Source organism: Phalaenopsis equestris, unplaced genomic scaffold (genome assembly GCF_001263595.1).
Source record: "Phalaenopsis equestris unplaced genomic scaffold, ASM126359v1 Scaffold000006, whole genome shotgun sequence".
NCBI lineage: Eukaryota > Viridiplantae > Streptophyta > Magnoliopsida > Asparagales > Orchidaceae > Phalaenopsis > Phalaenopsis equestris.
In genome coordinates, this window is record NW_018164448.1 from 1,851,435 (window position 1) to 1,866,924 (window position 15,490).

Here is a 15,490-nt window from a genome sequence, read left to right on the forward strand (position 1 = left end):
GTAGGGAAATTAAGTATCTTTCGGGGAAAAACAAACCCAATTGAAAAAAAATCTCTTAAAATGTGGATTTTCTTAAAGCACCTGTTCGTTGGAAAGCGAGTACCCATCCGTGGGAATTAAATACCGTTCGGGGAAAGCAAAGTATTGTTTGGTAAATACGGGTTTTCGATCTAATCTTTTTGTGCGGGTATATTGAAGAACTACTGCAAATTAAATTTATATTTTTGGTCCCGAGTCGTAGTATTTAACGACACTAACCAGTGTGTCTCTTAAGGCAATTGGAAAGACTAATAGTCTCACATGCCCCCAAACAGGGGTTGATGCCAGGAGGTTGCTGGAATTTTGGGTGATTTGGACTGGGAAACCACTTTTAACCCTGGATTTTCAAACTTATAAAATTTATCATTTTAATTTTAAAATAAGTTAAAATTTTTTAGATTTTAAAATTTTTAGGTTCCTTAAGCTTAAATGTATTCAAAATTTTAAAGTTTTAAAATTTTAGGCTCTTAGGGCTTTTAAAGTTAATATCAATTTCTGGGAATTTCAAACTTGAAATTCTAAAGTTTAAAATTAAAGTCAATGAGAAACTTTTAAATTTAAAATCTAGATGGTTAAATTCTCCCAAAGTTGAGATTTCAAAATTAAGATCTTAGGGCTTGCAATTAATCCAAAAATTTGAAATTTTTAAATCTAAACACTTAGGATTGAATAATTTGAATTGACTCAAGCTCGTATATACTCCAACCAAAATATTAAATGTTTAATTAAGAGGTTAAGAATGTTGCGCGGACTAATCAGGATGTTTTGTCTATAGGATAGAGTTGTAATTCTCACCCAACTAGTACGATCATCCTCTTCGCAAAGACTGGAGTTGACGAGTCTAATAGTTTTAAAATAAACGTCTAAACCATGAAATTAGAATTTACAAGTCTAAATCACCAAACTGGTCTGATACTCCTTTTTGTAAGGGCAGGAGTCGACATGACTTATACCCTAAAAGTCAGAACTGACAAAATTAAATGTCTCACTTCAAATATAAAAGTTTTAAAATATTCAATACCCCGATGATGGTCGTGTTGATCTAAGATTTCAACTAGAGGGGTCAATCTCTTAGTAGTCAATTAAAACACTAAACTAAAATTCAATCATTTAAAATTGAAAAGCAAATTTCATTCACCCTTTCCAATAGTTTATCGAGGGTGATACACTTCTGATTTACTTTAACTCACAAAGAGCGAATGTCATATCAAATGTATCAATATAATCACAATCAAAGTAATTGCATGTCAGTAAGGACGTGACCTGAGTTTTTTGTCCGTGTGATTTGACTCAAAGTTTTCACAAAGTAGCGGTTACTACCAGAACCTTATGACTGGGTGGTTGCCGCCAAATGACATTAGTATATTACGGTCGTGACCACAGCCTTTATGTTCCCTAACGACTTCCTATCATTGGAGTTGTGAATCGTAAGGGTACAATTGATTGACACAAAACCTTTTGTTAGTTAAGGTCGACTTAAATTTGTCCCTTTAAACAAATATCTACCCTAGATCTATAAGGATCCTTTGAACGACGCAACTCATAGCTGCTGACAAGAATATTTCTATCAGGTTGTGTCGACTATATCCTCTAACTAAGTAAATCAGGGACCATGACGATCAGGGTTGACGGAACAATAAGAGCTTGATCGGGTTTCGTCTTCATTCCCGCACCATCCGCTTTAAGCTTCAAGTGACAAACTTTATAACTAAAGTTCTAAGTCTGTTGTTATTATATGTTCAATTTTCAATTCTTAATGACTAGCCTTAATCGAAAGTTCTCTTTTGTTATCGGGAGAGATAATTAACCATAGTGGTTGTGCCTATGGGAAACCTCGAACCCCATATCAAAAAGCTCTCGCAAAATGAGGGTGAAATTTTTGGGTAGTGTTTTATTTACAATTCAATCTGTCTTTTGAAAATTTGACCCTTCAAAGCTCTTTTAACAAATACAAAATAAAAACAAAATGTAGAGAGTTCTCGGGGAGAGGTCGCTAATTTTTGGAGCCCAGTCATAACAGACATCACTTGGTGATTTTTAAACTTATACAACTGGATCATGTTATATTTTCTCTCTTTAAAGGACGTTTGCCTATTCAAAAATGGATAATTACTTATCCAGACTTGACCTTTAATGGTGATTGCCTTCCCATATTGCATGGTTAAATTTGTTGTAATTTTTTACTGCCCCTTGATCTCTTACTCATTATTTGATGGTTGTTATCCTTCATTATATCGTGAATGCATGAATGGTATTCTTGGGTATTCATTGGGTTCTGTGTCAACCTTGTGTGGTTCTCCCAGGCACCGATGTTATGGTCCTTCTGGGTACTCAATGTGCCCTCTTGGTTGTCTAATCTTGCGACTTCAACGTTTGGAGGCACTGCTCTCTAGATTCGAAGATATTTTATTTTTTCTTGCTCAGGTAATTAAGCAAATAGTTGCTCTAATCTTATCATGTTATCTTTCAAGTTTCTAGGAGTTCAGGGGGATAGGTTGGACCTTAGATTTCTTATGATACTCTATGATAGTGAATCCTATGGATAGAACTACTGCTATGATACTAAATTGATTCAACATTACCCTTTTATTATGTTGCCACATTGATTTAAGAATAATGACATGAAAGATATGGAACTGGCAATATTGTGATACACACACACATACAAATATATGTATATATATATTTTTAAAAAAATTGTTGAAGACTATGATATGAGCCCCCAACCACCCTCATGTGTCGAATTACTCGATCCCGCACTGCAAGGCAGGTGCACTTAGGTGGGATCGATCCCGTGACTCCAGGGGATTTATGCTAGGCTGCACTACCAAAGAGTCGCGGTTAGCGGCACACACACACACACACACACACACACACATACAAATATGCACTCACATGCGTGCATACATACAAGAATTCATGGAGTTGGGGCTTCTCGGGTATTTAAAACTAACGTTTTCTAAAAAATTGTTGTGTGACATCTAAGGTGATGATTGATAAAAAAGGCAAATTTTCGGTTTTTCATGCAAGTTGTTTTGGGTGTCTACCATGCAAGCATCCTTCCTCTTGTTTCCTACTTATAGTGAAGAGAATTTTCTTGAGTTTCCAGGCAAACCGAGGGATAAATGAGGAGAAATAATTTGGCTTTGGGAGCCAAACCTAGGATTCATGCCCAAACCTTTTTGGCGTAATTTTGGAGAGAGATAGTGTGTGGGTCTTTAGTTATGTTTGTTTTTCAAAAATGATATCTGAAATAATAGGACGGAGAGACAAAAACAGCTGCCAATGATTCAATTAATAATGAATTTATAATAATTCCAGATAAAATCTATCTCATAGCAAAAAAAAAAACTAGCAAAAGTGACAAGGACTACAAGTTATTCAATAAAACATCTATTTCTTGTTATCTTATTACAATTATTTTATAACCTATCTAATAAGGTAGATAATTTCTAATTCATTTCATGATAATCTGTTACTTTTGAACTATAATCCATCATCCTTCACTAATGGCTGACCTTTTCCCAAAGCTCTATATTTTGGGGTGACTTGGATTTGATTTGAATTTGAGCTTGGGCTTGATGTAACTAAATATCAGTGCTCTTTCATGAGACTACAATTTTCTATCAACCAAATAAATTCAAAATTAGGCTTTTACTTGAACTTATTGCTTCTGTAATGTTGCTAAATGGACATTTAACCCTTTTTTTTGACAGATTTCAAATGCTTATAGGACTTTTGCCTAATAGTGATCAGAAAAGAGATAAAGCTTCATTTCTGTTGGAGGTGAGTATCTTTCTACTAATCTACTTTGATTTGGTTTCCTTTCTTTTTGAAAATTCCGGTATTAGTTCTATTGTTGAGTCTATAGAATAAGCATTATTTTGCAGGTTATCGAATATATCCAGTTCTTACAAGCGAAGATACACAAGTACGATCCGATTTCCACTGGATGGAGTGATGAAAATGCTAGATTAATGTTATTGGTAATGTTAAACTTTTACTTCATAGAAAACATATATTGTTATATTGGTTAGAAGTACAATAAAGAATACGAATGAATGCTAAAAAATGATCACTTTTCACCGATGTTGAGTTGTAGCAATCTAGAGTGCAAGAAAGGAGGAATCTTTACACAGATGAGAACTATGCATTTTTTTGGCTTATCTGAATCCAGCTAGATGAGGCTATTGCTACAATGATACAGGAGGAGAGTCGCATGAAGCTATACTCTAAGCCGAGTGGTTTTTCAAGTGCACGATCAGCATTGGCTGTTGCAAGCCCAGGTACGCTAAGTGTGTGAAGTTGGTCATCTGAGCGGGGCTTGTCTTACGCTATCTAAGGAGAGAGGATAGGTGGACGTGGACAAGTTGGAGGTCGTGGTCGTGGGGGTCGGAAAGGTGGAAGAGAGGGTTACCAGGCAAATAAGATGGTAGCAAAGGACGAGGAAGGGATCAGATGTGATCTTTACTAATAAAGATCACGAGTGTCTGGAGCTGTTGAAGAGGAAGCAGAAAACAACAGGAGATTGAGCTGACGATATTTTTAATCCTTCGATATCAAGGGGTAACATTGTCACTTATGCTCACTTCAGCAAAGGTACTGGTGAAACACTTGTTCTTGCCTCTATTTTGACCACAGGATCGTTAAAATGGATCATAGATTCTAGTGTTTCTCATCACTTGGCAGATACTGCTATAGAGTTCTCTTCATATACTCATCCAGCAGTACCGGAGAGTATACAGACTGCTGATGGTACAACATAATCTGTAGTTGGTAAGGGTACAATAAGATGTACCAATCATATGACTTTGTCCAATGTTTTTCATGTTCTTCTTTTCCAATGAACCTCTTATCTATTAACGTCTTTATTCCCCACTTAAAATATATTATTTCTTTTAATATTTCTCGGGTAATCTTCCAAGAAAAATGGAGAGGTCGAATACTTGGGATTGGAACGTAACATAGCAGATTCTGATACTTGGACTGAGAGGGGTGGACTCGGCTCTAGCATCCATGGTGAAAAGTGTTGCAATAAAAGATTATGGGAGGAACGTCGAGGATGTATTACTGCTACATCACAACGTATAAGACATTCTAGTCTTAGTTTACTGAGTCAGTTGTATCCATCTATGTATGAAAAGGTAAATAAGAAGAAACTGGTGTGATGCTTGTGAGTTTGGCAAGCTCATTAAAAGCACTTATGTCAATTCTGAGAATGGGAGCTTTGTTGTGTTTGATTTGATACATTCTGATGCATGGGGACCTTTTCCTCCTAGTTTTATGAATGATTATTGTTATTTTGTTATGTTTATTGATTGTTTTCTCGTGTTACCTAGATATACTTGATGAAACAAAAAAGTGAACTGATTGTTTGCTTTAAAGATTTTTACAAGACAATCTAGACCCAATATGGGGCAGTTATGAAGGCACTGAGATCTGATAATGTGACAGAACATATCAACAAAACATTTGAGGACTACCTGTTAGCTCAAGGGATATAATATCAAATCACATGATCATACACACCAACACAGAATGGAGTGGTAGAAAGAAAGAATCAGCATCTTCTAGAGGTAACTCGGAGCATGATGATGACAATGAATGTCCCACAACACTTATGGGGACAAACAATGTTGACAACCTCTCAATTGATTAACAGGATGACCTCAAGAGTATTGGAGTGGAATTCTCCTAATCAGATGTTGAAAAAGAGGCAATAGTGAAATTCTTCCAATGAAGGTATTTGGATGTGTATGCTTTGTGAAAGACAACAGACCATCTATGAGAAATTTGGACCTTAGAGCTGTGAAATGTGTATTTGTGGGGTATTCTGCTACTCAGAAGGGTTGTATCTACTTGATTGAGAATAGACTCTTTGTGAGCATAGATTTGTCATTCAAAGATTTTGAACCATATTACTCCCTGGAGGTGAAGTCACCATTTAGTGATTCAACAACCACTGAAGATATAAGACAAAAGAAAGTGAGTAGTAGTGGTGATGGAATAGTGCGAGTGGGACCAATATCATATCCTGTGATGTGGGATGAATCAACTGAGGAGACAAAAATCGAGGAGATTGACCCCAGAGGTGGTGGGATTCAAGCTGAAGGTGAGTTAAGGGTGTATACATAGAGGAAGAAGCGAATTGAGTGAACAGAGTCCGCAGTGCCAACAACCCTTATCTCGGTCTTCCCCAATTCTTGAGACACCTACACCATCCACCCTTGATTCAAAACTTGCAGGTGATATTATTCCTCCTCCGTTAGGAGGATCTCCCGCAGCAATGCAAGACATCCTCCTAATTGTTTTGGATGAGAACTTGACATTGCTAATTTTGTTTTTTATTCTGACATCTCATTTTTGCATGGAACATTCATTGTGTCATTGGACTCTGTCTTTAGTGTTGGCAGGATGTTAAAGATGATCCGAGGTGGAAAGCTGCGATGCATGAAGAGCTTTGAGCTCTTGATAAAAATCGAGCATGGGATATTGTACCACTACTAACAAGTTTGAGGGCAGTTGAATGCACGTGGATCTTCACAGTAAAGCAAACTCCAAAAGGGAAGATGGAGAGGTACAAATCACGTCTAGTGGAAAAATGGTATAGTCATACGTATGACATTGACTACGATAAAATATTTGCACTAGTAGAAAAGCTAAGCATGGTGGAACACGAGCTTCTCTGGTAGTGAACAGTGGATGGAGACTCCACCAATTGGATACGAAGAATTTTTTTCTTCATGCAGTGCTACTGGAAGAGATATTTATGGAGATATCACTAGAATTTTGTACATCCTAGATAGTGGGCAACGTATATAGACTCAGGAAGTCACTATATAGCTTGAAGCACTCCTCTAGCCTGGTTTGATAATTTTAGAATGACGATAGTTGACATGAGATATCAACAGATCAATGCAGACCACATAGTGTTCTTTCGACAACATGAAGGTCACACTACCATACTTGTTGTGTACGTGGATGACATAATTATCATTGGTAATGATGAGACAAAGATTACTCAACCGAAGGGAAGACTGGGAAAAAATTTTGAGGTAAAGGAACTGAAACAGCTCAGATACTTTCTTGGGATTGAAGTGGCCCATGGGTCTGAGGGGATGATTCTATCTCGGAGAAAGTATGTACCGGATCTTCTCACGGAGATAGGTATGCGTGTGTGCAAATCGGCGGTCTCTTCAATTGATCAGAAGGTCAAGCTCGATACAGAGACAGGTGAATTAGTTGATCGTGAGAGGTATTAGAGGCTGGGGGGCACCTGATCTATTTTTTCCACACTCATCCTGATATTTCTTTTGCAGCAAGTGTGGTGAGTCACTACATGTATGATCCAAGGAAGGATCATATGGATTCAGTATATCAGATTCTAAGGTATCTTAAAAGTGCACCAGGGAAAGGGTTGGTATTCAAGAAGAATGGACATATAGATATTAAAGGCTTTTGTGATTCAGACCGGGCAAGTTGTGTTGATGACAAATGATCCATATTAGGATTCTACATGTTTGTAGGTGGCAACTTGGTCTCGTGGAAGAGCAAGAAACATTCAGTTGTAGCAAGATTAACATCAGAAGCAAAATACAGGGTCATGGCATTAGGAGTTGCTGAGATGATATGACTAAACTTGTTGGTTGAACTCAAAGTGGATTAGGGAACTCAAATGTAGTTGTAGTGTGACAACAAGCCTGCAATCAACATTACTAACAACCCGGTGCAACACAATAGAACTAAACATATGGAGATTGATAAATTATTCATCATGGAGAAGCTGAATAGTGGATTGTTGAAATTAAGTCATGTAGCTACTGGAGAGTAGGTAGCTAACTATAGCTCAGTTGAGTTAGCTAGATTATGTGACAAGATGAGCTTAGTGAATATCTTTCGCCCATCTTGAGGGAGAGTGTTGAGAATTATGTCTAATAAGAGAGTTTTATTTGGTTTATTTGTTAAACATCGTAGACCCTATCTAAATACCTATGTTGAATGAAATAAAAAAATTTTGACTTACTTTCAATTATTTCCCATAATTCTTTCTCAGCCATTTGTAGCTAATTAGAAGTGATATCTCATTTGGATTTGACTGCTGCCCATGTTGTAATGTTTATCCTTTTCAATAATTGTCATTATGCGTTTGTCATTTTTATTACCATTCATTCTTGATCTCAATATCTGTTCACTTTTGTTATTTATTTGTGTCCAAACCTATGATAATACGTTCTTCAAAAAACATAGGGACCTTTCCAATCTCTTGTAAACCAGTATAGATATCCTCGACACTTTTGAAAGAAAATTTTTATTTATTTTCTTTTTTTGGAAGGTAAAGGATACTTTAGTTCATTCTGCAAAAAAAAAACTATGGTGTGCAAAATAGAAGCTGGAGATTTGATTGCACTTTTGATCTTCCTTTCTTGTGATATATTGCCGCTTTCTCGATCCACCGAATGGATCTCCTTTTATGTCATGTGAAACAGAACAATCGGCATGACGCCGGGGATCTCAGTGATGATCCTCAACTCTTCAAAAATGGTGCTTCTTCTTCTTCTGGATTACTGATGTCAGATATGGCATCCCACTCTGAGTGGCTGAAATCATCACTTCCTGTTGATTGTGCTGTTAGCAATTATTTTTTCGATGAACATGAAGAGCTAACAATCGACGAAGAAACAGTTCGAGCGTCAGATGCATACTCTCAAGGGTTTGTCCTAATCGAATTTATTTCTAATGTTCTTATTCTGAGCACTTCAGCTCTAAGCATGAATGTTTGAATTATGGAAGATTTACATACATATCACTTAGTTCTTTTCTATTTACATATCTGACAAGTAATGCCATCTTACCTATGCATGAAAAAATTGTATCTCGCTTTTTAAAAGTTCAAAATAATGATTTGATATGAAATATTTGGTTGGTGTAAATGTAAAAAGTATCGGTTTTAAATATGTAAGTACATACGAATTGGGTGATATGTTTGTAAATGCATTTTTTGAGTCAATTCTTTCACCGATCAGCCGGAAGTCTGTATAACTGCAATTAAATTGTTTTTTTTTTTTTTGGCAGAAGTTCTCAATCTCTATAGCTTACATATTTCATTTTTTGTAAGAATGGATTTTTATATTGCTTTGATGTCCTATTGTGGGAATCCTAGAATTTAGAGTTTAGACATTTATGAAGTACGATTCATTGTTATCTATCTTGACATATTCTGCATAACTTTTCTTCAAATGTTAAGTCAAAATTTTAATTTTGAACTTCCATGGTGGTTATTCAATATGGTACAGGTTATTGAATACTCTAAGCCAATCATTGCAAAATTCAGGCATAGACCTTTCTCAAGCTAATATTTCTGTGAATATTAATTTGGGGAGGAGAAGTGGTTGCAGACATAATACTTCCACAAGTATTACTGCTCAAAAGGTACATGCATATGCTACTATAATTTTTCCATTTACTTTGCATTTTATACGAAATTTACTTTGTTATTTACCCGCTTCTTCACTTAGCAATTTTTTTTTTCTTTTCTTTACAACTTTATGGGAGATTTTCTATTCCTTTGATGAAGCGTAAACTCATAACCAACAGAAGATTAGGCTGCATATTTGTTTTTTATTGATTTGGTATTATTTTACGTTGGTGCATTACAAATGTCAAATTCAATTTCTGCATAGTTTATAATCGCTTTGATTATACAAAACCAAAGTATTTTTGCCTAGGCAAAGCACATTCCTCATGTGCTAATCAACCTAAAAAAGGATGGAGCATTTACATGAATACCCCACAATTCTTATGTATTTACATATCTAAAACCCAAAATTTGATATTTACACTCATAACACCTTCGTGTCATAAATCTATGCATAAAAATTTATATTTCACTTTTAAAAAAATAATGATGATAATATTTTTTATTTGACTTTAAAGAATTGAGTCGCATGCATGTAAATATAAATGCTTAGGTGTTGGATATATAAATACATAAGAATTGTGTGGTATGTATGTAAATGCCCCAAAACAATTTTGGCCTTGAAATGCTTTGCAATAAATTACTCCACTCTCTACTTTAGTGTATCTCCTGCACATCCAAAATCATATGTGGTGCTATCTGATAAAAGACTTTCAACTCCCCTTGCCAACTTACATCACAGGATCAGGATGAACCATCATCCTGCAATCTTGTTATGGGCCAGGCCTTGGCGGGGAACAGGAGCGACGAATCAGAGGCAGCAGCAAAGCGACACAAGTTAGATCATATAGTCACTCATCTCTAGGCCGATTGATTAAGGGTCTTAACTCTAATTTAAAAGTTTTTGGGTTTTATACTGCTAAATACAGTTTGTTGCCAATGTCTCTATTTTGCTTCAGCCAGCTTCTGATAATGTAGATCTGAATGTTACAAATGCTGCATCTTTCTTTTATTGAGCTGTGTTGTGTGGAATTGAAGATTTGAGTATTTATTAAGGAAGATTGATATACCTGCCACTCAATTCCTGTGTATTTACATGTCTAAACACCTAAACCATAAACTTTACATATATACCAGCTGAACTTTACATGAAAAGGTGTATGTCACTTTTTGTAAGTTGAAAGAGTGGTAGCTTTTATGTGATAAGAAAGATTTGGGCGGTATTAATGTAAAAAGTAAAGTTTAAGTGTTAGATATTCAAATACATAGGAGTTGGGGTGGTTTGTATGTAAATGTCCCTAAATTTAGAGGATTTTATTGCATGGTATTGAGTTTCTATGTATTTATATATTTATTGTGTATTTTTTTTGTGTTTTATGTCTAAATGATATCAAAATGTATGATGATATTGAAATATATGTATGAAAAGGTGTATTTTATTTACCTATGTTAATGTTAGTTCTTTTTTGTATCACTTAGAAATTAGGGTATTTTCTGAATAAAAATAGAGGTTTAGCTAAGTATTGTTAGAAAATTCATGTTTCAACTTTATACACAAATTACAAAAGAAAAGTACATAATAGCCAAGATCTTTTAAATTCATGATTTTTACTATGTAAAAATAAAGCGACGCATACTTGTATTCATGATGAACAAATTTGATCTTGAAGAGATGGAGTTTCTCTCTCTAATACCTTAAAACTTTTTGTACTTTCTGATGGAGAGAAATGTACGAGGTGTGTTGGGTAGAGAGAGGACCCATTCTCAAATTCATGTTCTATTTATCCACCATCCATCAAGGGGGTTACTAACCAATAGGATTTATGATAATTTAATAAATTAATTGATTTTTATTAATAAAATCAATGACATAAGTTAGTAACATTTATTTATTTTAGGGGTTATAGAGTTACAAAAATAAATATCATAAGTTATCATAAATTATGACATAAGTTATGAGTTAAGAAAATAAATAACTTAAGTTATCAAAATAAATATCATAAGTTGTCATAATTTATGACATAAGTTATGAGTTATGAAAATTAATAACTTAAGTTATCAAAAATAAATCTCATAAGTTATTAAAATAAATGTGAGTCATAAATAAAAATATAACAAGTGTCCCATAAATAAAAATAAAAAAATAATACAAGATAGTGTGGGACAATTCTCGTCTTTATTTCAGCAAGTTAAAAAAAAGCACAGGAGAAGCTGATGTTTCTCATTATTATTATTATATTATTATTTGGCTATTTATTAATTTAAAACAACCAAGAAGGCCAACAAGCATCTGTTTGCTTGTGTTCAATTCCTGTAAAAATAGAAAATGAAGCTCAAAACATAAAAGCCTGCTCGGCACACTTAACCAACGAATCAAAACGAGCTTTTTAACAGGCGAATATAAAACTTTTGGGGAAGATGGAGTTTTTCAACAACTCATGTGATTACCTGAATGAAATCGACATGGGGAAATCTCCACAAGAATTCTTGTATCAGTTGCTTGCTCAGAGGAGCTGCACCAGAAGAGGCCTGCTTCAAGGATCTCAGATCACAGCCATGGGCATCTTGGGCCCTTATAAGAGCAGACATTATTGGCGGAACAACCGGAAAATGGGTTACTCGGTACCTTGTTATAGTTTCAGCCGCCTCCTTCGCATCGAACCTCTTCATCACCACAACCGTCGAGCCCAGAGACAGCAACCCAATGGAAAATAGAGAAAGACCGTACACATGAAACATTGGTATGGCAGCAAGGTATACATCCTTCCAACTCTCCTTCTTATACTGCGAAGCCTCGAACCGAACAAATAGCTCAACCATGGCGATCAAGTTACTGTGAGTTAGAACGACACCTTTACTGGATCCAGAGGTTCCGGAGGAAAAGAGTATCGCCGCGGTGTCGCTCTGCCGGATAGCTGGCCTCCAAGTAAGCCGAGGGCTGCTGGAAACAATCTTGTGGAAAACAGAGTAATGAGACGAATCATAGCTCAAGTCGTTGGGAACGGCGACTATCGGAACACCAAATTGGTCCAGAGCGGCAACTTTCTCCGATAAAGAGAATACTAGGGCTAAATGGAGGATGCTGCTCATTTGTTTCTGGATCTCTTTGGCGCTGCAGAGGGGGTTCATGGTTGTGATGACGGCGCCAAGGGAGAGAACGCCGAGGAGGATGACAGGAAGAAGAATGGAGTTGGGGAGGAGGATGAGGACGGCCTGTCCAGGGAAGACTCCAATGTCATGGAGTCCGGAGGCGATGCTATCAACCATGGAACGAAGTTCAGGGTACGAGATGGAGAGTCCTGATGCGGAGTCGATGAGGGCTGTTTCACCTCTGTGAGGCCTCGAGAAGAGGAAGGAGACCAAATCAAGAAAATCATCTTGAGGAAGGCATCTTGGGGTGTGCCTGCTGCTGTAGATTCCGGTTTCTGGGGAGAACCATTTTGGATGAGTGATGGATAAGCTTAGGCGACCGGAGAGAATTCCCTCCATGGGAGAGAAGGAGAGGTTGATAAATGGTGGTCTGTAAGTGCGTTTTAATTTCTCTGCTCAGTCTCGGGAGTGCGCGCGGCAATGAATCAGGAGGAGGGAGGGAGAGAGAGGTTGTCGTCTTCTTCTCTTCTGATAGGGAATTGTCCAATGTTGGGGGGATTTAAAATACGAAACGCAGAACTGTTAACGAGAAAACTCCCAACAACCTCCGGTTAGGTTTATTATGTTTGCTTTGGTCGCCTTAAAATTGAGCAACGTTGGGGTACCTACTCATTTGAGGATGCCCTAATTTGAGAAATGGTGAAATTTTTTCAAGGGGGGTTTACCCACATACCACTTAATATTTACCTATTTAAAAAACTAACATAAAAAAATATCATGTTTAATTGTATACTGCCTAAGTCTTCATAACTGTTCAATTTTATCACTTCATCCCTTTTTAACATACTAGTAAGCTTCTTCCAAGAGAATCCACATGGAACATAACTTTTCCATCCTTATCTCTTCATACAATCTATGGGTTGGGTTTCTCTTCTTACCTTCTTTTTAATTGTGACCTGGAGAAACCCCAAGAGCAATCAATAGATGGCATGATCTCATTTTCTTGAAGTGATGAAGACGAAGGTAGTTGATGCCCAAAATTACTGCGAAACAATCAGTCAATCCCACAAGTATATGGGTCAATCAAATAATATACGGATAAAGAGTTCATGTATCAATCTCACGAATAAAATTGTTAACTTTTCTAATAGGCGGAGTTCTCGTTTGTTATACCTCTAAGCTTAGTTAGAAGTGTTCAGATCTCCAGAACTGAAAGCTTCTAAAATCATAATGCATAAATAAGAAAAATGCACCAAATGTATTGTAGTTGTTTAAAGAAGAAAAATACATACTTTTATGACACAGGTCTAGTGATTCATCATTATTTTTACTGCGAGTTCACTCTTTATTGTTCACAATAAAAAAACGTCCTCATTAGCATATGTTTAGGTTAAAAGACGTGTTAGAATTTTTATCACAGTAAATGAAACTTAATCATGCAGGTTTTTTCAAGAATTCTCTAATCCTTTATCTTGGTTATAATCTCCTACTAGCAGGCAGCAGCATGTTTATTCCACTAGGTGAGTATGTGTTAACCAACTTTTTATTCTAATCAAAACAAAATGGGTTTTAACTTTCTATTTGATCAAATCGGGGTAAACTATGATCAAATGGTTAACACATAAAAATATGAAATTCAAGGCACATAAAAATGTCTAAGAAAAAAATCCTAGAGAAAATGATGAAGAAATCACATCTCTTACATCACAAGAATATGAAGATGATTTAGTTACTATGCATGAAAAATGAAAACACATAGAATTTCATTGAATACGATCAGAAAAATATTGTAGGAATATACACGAAACTTAAACCCGAGTCAATTGCCCCTTGTAATAAATATACCATAATCTTTTTTGTCGATCCTTCTCATACAAGTTCACAGAAATCTCTCTCTTCTTCTCTCCAAACTCACCAAGAAAACAATCCAAGGAATCTTCTCCAAAGAAAAACTAATGGAGAAGATTCTAGGATTTACAAAGACTCTACTAAAACCAAGGAAAACAACTAGCCTCCATAGCGCAAGAGTGTCCTAAACTATCTTCTAATGACTGATATTGGTATGCCCAATAATGGTGTAATTATGCTGAGTGGCAGCGTAGTTACGCCTCGGTTTGGCGTAATTACACACCCCTTTCTATTTTATGAGCGTCCCAAAAACAGCATTGATGACAAGTAATTGACTTTCAATGACACAGTCAAACTATGATACAAGGCAGGAGATCCGGCGCCAAGTTCACACAAAAAAGAAACTAGTAACCATTAAAAGTACAGGAAACAAATCATCATGTGCAAATATCTACCCACCAATCTTTCCTTGATCAAAGATTCTTTTTTGGTCTCTAATTTATGCCAAGGTGAAGTACCACAGTGTTATTCAGCATAACACAAAAAAAGCAAGCAATATTGACTGAATACTGAATCGTCAATGTATATGTTTTATTTTATCGCACTTGGGTCATTAATTAATAAAGTATCATAAGCCTGCTTTAAGGTTCCTTTAATGCCATTGTAATTATTGTCTAAAAATTCAATTCAAAAAATCAATATCATTATTGTGCATAATAATTCAAATTTATACTTAGAGAAGAAAATAATATAGAAGAGAAGCCAACCATCATATCATGATTGCCTCATGTTCGGATGGAAATTTATAATTATCTTTATCCATGTCCTACTCCATCCTACTTCCTAAAGCCGCCATTAATGACAAATAAGGAAAAAAGTCAAATTTACATACAAGCCACAAAATTTCTATATATTTACATATATAACACTTAGAGTTTGATATTTACATTCATAACACTTGCGTGCCATAATCTATGCAGGAAAAGATATTTTTCACTTTTAAAAAGCTAATAATAGTGCATTTTTTATGTACTGTCAAAAATTTGAGTGCTCTGCATATCAAGACAAAAACTTTAGTGTTGGATATGTAAATATATA

At 35.8% G+C, this 15,490-nt stretch overlaps 2 protein-coding genes across 2 annotated transcripts in view; one reads left to right on the forward strand and one right to left on the reverse strand.

Moving 5' to 3' along the window:
- LOC110018179 (transcription factor BIM1-like) overlaps nucleotides 1–10,669 on the forward strand; it is a 22,796-nt gene extending 12,127 nt beyond the window's left edge. The window contains exons 3-7 of the mRNA XM_020715406.1: nucleotides 3,756–3,825; nucleotides 3,930–4,025; nucleotides 8,526–8,749; nucleotides 9,333–9,468; nucleotides 10,197–10,669. Coding sequence (XP_020571065.1) covers nucleotides 3,756–3,825; nucleotides 3,930–4,025; nucleotides 8,526–8,749; nucleotides 9,333–9,468; nucleotides 10,197–10,319 — 649 coding nt within the window. The 3' untranslated portion in view covers nucleotides 10,320–10,669. The remainder of the gene's footprint in view (nucleotides 1–3,755; nucleotides 3,826–3,929; nucleotides 4,026–8,525; nucleotides 8,750–9,332; nucleotides 9,469–10,196) is intronic.
- Nucleotides 10,670–11,881: 1,212 nt separating this feature from the next.
- Nucleotides 11,882–13,169, reverse strand: LOC110018262 (4-coumarate--CoA ligase-like 6). The gene has a single exon (XM_020715530.1). It carries the CDS (start codon nucleotides 12,941–12,943, stop codon nucleotides 11,891–11,893), a length of 1,053 nt encoding a protein of 350 aa, XP_020571189.1. The 5' UTR covers nucleotides 12,944–13,169; the 3' UTR covers nucleotides 11,882–11,890.
- Nucleotides 13,170–15,490: the final 2,321 nt, after the last annotated feature.

Bases quoted from the DNA above. Each gene is read 5' to 3' on its own strand.
- LOC110018262 (XM_020715530.1), bottom strand. From the start codon at position 12,943: ATGGAGGGAATTCTCTCCGGTCGCCTAAGCTTATCCATCACTCATCCA.